General features: G+C 45.1%; 1 protein-coding gene across 1 annotated transcript; it reads right to left on the reverse strand.

Annotated features, from left to right (window-relative positions):
* Positions 1–447: 447 nt before the first annotated feature.
* Positions 448–3,051, reverse strand: LOC123043582 (60S ribosomal protein L19-1). The gene is made up of 5 exons (XM_044466077.1): positions 2,821–3,051; positions 1,536–1,658; positions 1,136–1,449; positions 777–832; positions 448–687 (listed from the first exon to the last, which is right to left on the reverse strand). Exons 1-5 carry the CDS (start codon positions 2,930–2,932, stop codon positions 657–659), a joined length of 636 nt encoding a protein of 211 aa, XP_044322012.1. The 5' UTR covers positions 2,933–3,051; the 3' UTR covers positions 448–656.
* Between the last annotated feature and the right edge of the window lie 2,746 nt (positions 3,052–5,797).

A 5,797-nucleotide genomic window follows, 5' to 3' on the forward strand; every position in this document is an offset into this window, starting at 1 on the left:
TTGTTCATATCTCTTTCGCGTGATGCACATATATCTGACTTCAATACACAGGAAATATGAATAAAATGCCTTCCGCATGATGTGCATATATCTGACTTCAATACACTGGAAATGCTTCTGGTGGTTCAGTTAAAACCATACATCGATGTATCAATGGCATATTATCTGACTTTACACTGTTCTTGTTCTTTTAGTTATAAGGTGTATCAGAATGACTTGCAATCACAGACGAAGCATAGAGATTTGTTGTTCAAAACTTCAAATGTCTTGCATGCTTGATCAAGTTTGCAATGGTTTCAAAGTATTCATGCCCAATATAGGGCATCTGCTGGAGCAAAAGAGTTTCAGGTGATGAAAAATATTCTTTCTTGTGATGTAAATCTACTTTTTGTGCGCCCAATTACCATCACAAACACAGTAGGTACATAAATTTGCACGCACAGAATATGTAAAACTAGGTTCCGTGAACCAAAATGTTTAAAGAAACTCTGCATAAGCATCTCTGAAACATCCAACAGAACAAACACGATATGATATTTAAGGTATCTCAGACGCGGCACACAGATATTGCACAGAAAACAGTTATGAACTTCAGATGCTCCAAAATCAGGCTAACCCTTCATAATACCAGAAAGCTAAAGCTTCATGTCAGACCTTCACTTCTTGGCCTTGGCCTTCTTTGGTGCCCTGTAAACGATGCAAATTGGAGAAGGTAAGATAAAACGGAACGAAACACATTAACTATGTGGAGAAAGATTTCGGATGGAGATGCTTACGCTGCTGCCGGAGCTGGAGCTGCAGCCGCTGGTGCTGGTGCATGATCTCTGGGGCCCTGTTTGCCAAATAGTACCAAGTCAACCAAATTGGTCTAACAACAAAAACCTTGCTGGATAGCAGTAGCAAGTAACAAAATTTAATCAAGTACAAATAGCTTGCTACATTCAACACGAACATCCAGCTCTGAACGGTCTGTTATCTAAGATCAACAGACAAATTTCACCAAGTATAGCAAGCCCCACAATGGTAGTAAAAGATGATAATAAGATTTCTAATTTCTCAGGTAACATGTGTAAACATCAAGTATTTCAGAATTCAATATAGTGCATAGACAGGCTAGGTGAAAACATCATCTTACCTGAGCCAATCTCTCCTCCCTCCTGGCATGCTTCCTCTCCCTGCTAGCCTTGCTCTTGGCGCGCTTCGCCTCAAACTGATCAGAGAGGGTCTTCTCTCTTGCCTTCTCAGCCTTGGACTTGTGGATACTCTCCATGAGGACCCTCTTGTTCTTGAACATGTTACCCTTGACCTTCAGGTACATGTCATGGTACATGTGCTTGTCGATCTTCTTGGCCTCACGGTACTTGCGCAGAAGGCGCCTCAGGACGCGCATCCTCCGCATCCACAGGATCTTGGTGGGGAGCCTAGCCTCCCTGGTACCCCTACGCTTACCTGTGCAGAGAGCCAAATCACAGGTTACAACACAAACACCTACAAAGATGAATACTATCATGCCAATTAAAGTTGCGGCTACTAACCATATCCAGAGTGACGGCCCTTCTGCTTGGCCTCATGTGCCCTCCTTGCACGAGACCTGGAGTGGATCTTCTGAGGCTTCCTGATGATGAAACCATCCTTTACCAGCTTTCGGATGTTCTGCCCTGCAAGTATTAATCAAACAATAAATCACAGTTATGCTCAATTATGAATCAATAGACACAGCATAATGAAGAATGAAGAGCTCCAATGGATTGAAACAACAGTACAGGTACAAAGTACACACAAATAAGAGTTCAAACAAACACAGAAGTGCATGTGAACTACATATTTATTAATACAAACCGAGGAACAGCATAAGGAGCTAGGTCCACGAGATTAACATGCACAGACTGAAGCAACAACTGAACCTTAACAGACAAGACTGCTGGTACATGAATTACAAAGGTAAAGTAACACCTAAAGCAGCTACTCTGTAAGTGGAAAAACATTTACATGGGAGTTAATCATGGTTTAGGCTAACAGAGCAACCTGTTCAGTATAATCCAACTATGGTGAATTGTGTTAGTGCACATGAAGATAAATGAACACTGAAACCAGCTTCATCATTACTCCCTCTGTACCGTAATAGTTGTCGCTGGAGTAGCTGAACTTCAGCGACAACTATTATGGTACAGAGGGAGTAGAAGTTATTGCATGTGAAGGTAAAGGAACATTAGAACAAGCAACTCGATTAGCTTCAACAGTAGAATAACTTGAGTAGTTACCATGGTTAGGCTAATGGAAAAGATGTTCCTTATGACTCAACTTGTACTATGGATAGGTTAGCAGGACTTCTTAAACTAGGTTCAAACTCTTGTTGTACATGTTTTGCAGTTTACCAATATGGATACGTACTATCAATTCAGCGGTTTCCGCATACAAATCAGTAAATTTAACACTAAATACACTGCAAGATGCATAAACTAGGCAACATAAGTTGAGAGCATGCGTGGAGACTCAATATAAACAAAGCATCTACATGAATCGCCGATTCATCTGCTATCTGAAACACCATCAAAGTGGCACATCCCAGTCCCATAGCTATCACGGTAGCTCAGCACAAAATCAAACCCAAGAGTGGTTTTCCGTCTAGATACTCAGATACCCGAAGAAGACTCATCCCGGCAACACGAGGCTGTTCATCCGATCTGCGAGCAGGCGCAGCACAAGCAAGCATCGCTCTACCCGCCTCGAACGACCTAAACCTCGCGGATCACCGCCTCGGCGACAGATCTACGAAACACGCGCGCGGCGAGGGAGAGCGGATAGGGGTGGGGCTCTTACGGGAGTTGGCCATGGAGATCTCGTTGACCTCATTGGGGTCGAGCCAGACCTTGCCCTTGCCGCACTTGAGGACGCTCGAGGCCAGGCGCTTCTGCAGCTTCAGCGACACCATCTTCGCCGCCGCTCTCCTCCTCCCTTACCTGCCGTCTGGTTGTGGCGCAAGGGTTTGGGAAATGCGGCGCTGGCGGCGCCTTATAGCTCTGGGGGGATTAGGGTTTCCCTGGCTCGATAGTTGGGCCGGGCCTTTGTTGTATGGCTCGCTTCGCTCTGCCTCTTGGGCCTACGGCCGGTTGTAGTTGGTTGGCCCGTTCAGTCATCAGCGATGTCCGACTTTTCTTTCCTATGAAACCACGTGTCTCTAGAGAAACTTCTATCCTTAGCCAAAAAGCACCGTGAAGGCCAAGTTTTGAGAAGTCAAATAAACTAATTGACCAAGAAGAAGAAGTCTAACCAGCTTGTGAAGCAAGTTTTCTTATGGACTGAAAAATGGGTGGCTATATATATGGTCTTCCTTGGGGAGAGTTATGAGGTAGAGAGATTTTGAGTACTTTGTGTGCGTAGTTCTAGGTCAACAATTTAACTAGTTAATACGTATTATACGTGATAAAAATATGTGTTTAGAAAGTACATCCACATACGAGTCCTATGACATTCCCGCAAAAAAAAATATAACAAATAGTATTTAGTTAGTAAAATTGATGATCTAAAACTATGCGCGCACCCTATACACCTAGACGGATGAAGTAGCTCATTTCATCTTCTACAAAAGTCCACGACTGATTCATATATAAAGGACCCATGGGTTTCTCTCCCTACATCTTGTTTTTATTTTTCTGGTTATTATGGTTGTGCAATGAGTTTTAATTGATTGGATTGTGTGATTGGTAAATGTGACCGGACGACCCTTGTGTCACCTCTTAAAGGGCATTTCCCTCCTTAAGTGATTTTGGTGTTTATGACAACACAATTTGAGGACTAATCGTGTGTTTGAACTACACAAGCATATTCGGTAGTGGCACAAGACGGTTAGGTACCCCTCTCGAAGGAAAAGATTGAAGACAGAGATTTCGACGTTTTTGTTTCCATGGTCGTAGGAATATGTACTATTAAGAGGGGGTCCGTTTTGGAAGGTGTGGGTGAAATCAGACACGTACCCACAACATATATTGCACTCACATTACCTTCCCTTCAGTTTTGAGGAGAGTCTTAGATTCTACCATGATGTTGTCTTTGTACACCCGGTAGTACGGTTGTGCTTTGTGGTAGTATCGCTCCTCTTGCGGGAGTAGTACTCTGCTCGCACCCAGGGCATTAGTACCATGCACTAAAGCGGCAGTACCACTCCCATGTTGGAGCGGCACTACCACTCCAAGTATCGGAGCTACTACCGTGAAGAGGTGATTCCTCCTTGTTTTGGCAGCGATTGTTAGGCAGTAACACCATAGTAGTACCGGCTATTTTTCAATAGACAACACCGTCGGTGTCTAGAGAGGTAGCATTGCTCTGTCCATGCTACAACTCGGCTAGTGGGCCGATAATACCGCACCCTGGTACGGAAGTATCATTCCCTTTGTAGGAGCGGCACTACAGAGCATAGAGCCAGTCCACTACCACAGGGGGCCAGTTTCCACTACCTAGACACTGGCACCAAGGCGGCATTGCTACGATAATACCGGCTATTTTCATATAGTCGATACTACCACGAATTGGAGCAATAGTGCCTCTCAGGATTTTGCATTGCAACTTGAAGGGACCTTTGGTGGAGCTATGCAACTGATACTACCACTCAGTTCAAAACTTGACATAACGGTTGGATTTGGGGCAGCTATATAATGTCGTGGTAATCTCACGGCAGATGCCATGAGTAGGCTAAAATTGGAGGGCTGCGTATGGATGCCGGTGGGCTTCGGAAGCGAGGTTAGTACGCGCAAGTGTGAGACACGAGACGTACCCAGGTTCGGGGCTCTCCGGAGAGATAATACCGCTACTCCTGCCGGATGTGGTTGATCTGAACTAGTACAGAGTTGCTCCTTGAGTTATATTCGGCTAGAGGTGGAAGAGAAACTAGCTGGTCATCTCCTTCCTCTACGTGAGTGGATGTGTGGGTAGAATGCTTAACCCTCTGCATGGAGGAGCCCGGGGGGTCTTATAGGCTGGCCCCCCAGGTTACAACGGTAATATTACATGGGCACGGGACCCTGATGTCAGTGTCTTGATCCCGACGCTGGGACCCGCCGGGTCGTCGGGCCCGCCGGCTCCTCCGGGCTTGGGTCTCATCGATCGGTCGAACGTGTTGGTTGGTCGACTGATCGCCTCCCGCTCCGGTCAGCAGAGTGGGGGGTGTTGTAGCCACACGCGTCCCGGCGACGGGGGCGTAGGTACATGATGACCCACAAGTATAGGGGATCTATCGTAGTCCTTTCGATAAATAAGAGTGTCGAACCCAACGAGGAGCAGAAGGAAATGGCAAGCGGTTTTCAGTAAGGTATTCTCTACAAGCACTGAAATTGTAGGTAACAGATAGTTTTGTGATAAGATAATTTGTAATGGGTAACAAGCAATGAAAGTAAATAAAGTGCAGCAAGGTGGCCCAATCCTTTTTATAGCAAAGGACAAGCCTAGACAATTTCTTATAATGAGAAAAGCGCTCCCGAGGACACATGGGAATTATCGTGAAGCTAGTTTTCATCACGCTCATATGATTCGCGTTCGGTACTTTGATAATTTGATATGTGGGTGGACCGGTGCTTGGGTACTACCCTTTCTTGGACAAGCATCCCACTGATGAACCCCTATTGCAAGCATCCGCAACTACAAAAGAAGTATTAAGGTAAACCTAACCATAGCATGAAACTAATGGATCCAAATCAGCCCCTTACGAAGCAACGCATAAACTAGAGTTTAAGCTTCTATCACTCTAGCAACCCATCATCTACTTATTACTTCCCAACGCCTTCCTCTAGACCCAAATAATGGT

Source organism: Triticum aestivum, chromosome 2B, assembly GCF_018294505.1.
Source record: "Triticum aestivum cultivar Chinese Spring chromosome 2B, IWGSC CS RefSeq v2.1, whole genome shotgun sequence".
In the NCBI taxonomy this organism is placed as follows: domain Eukaryota; kingdom Viridiplantae; phylum Streptophyta; class Magnoliopsida; order Poales; family Poaceae; genus Triticum; species Triticum aestivum.

Coding starts and splice junctions, on each gene's coding strand:
- LOC123043582 (XM_044466077.1), bottom strand. CDS start 2,932: ATGGTGTCGCTGAAGCTGCAGAAGCGCCTGGCCTCGAGCGTCCTCAAG. Junction 1,659..2,820: donor GATCTCCATGGCCAACTCCC/GTAAGAGCCCCA, acceptor TAATACTTGCAG/GGCAGAACATCCGAAAGCTG. Junction 688..776: donor GCTCCAGCTCCGGCAGCAGC/GTAAGCATCTCC, acceptor CATCGTTTACAG/GGCACCAAAGAAGGCCAAGG.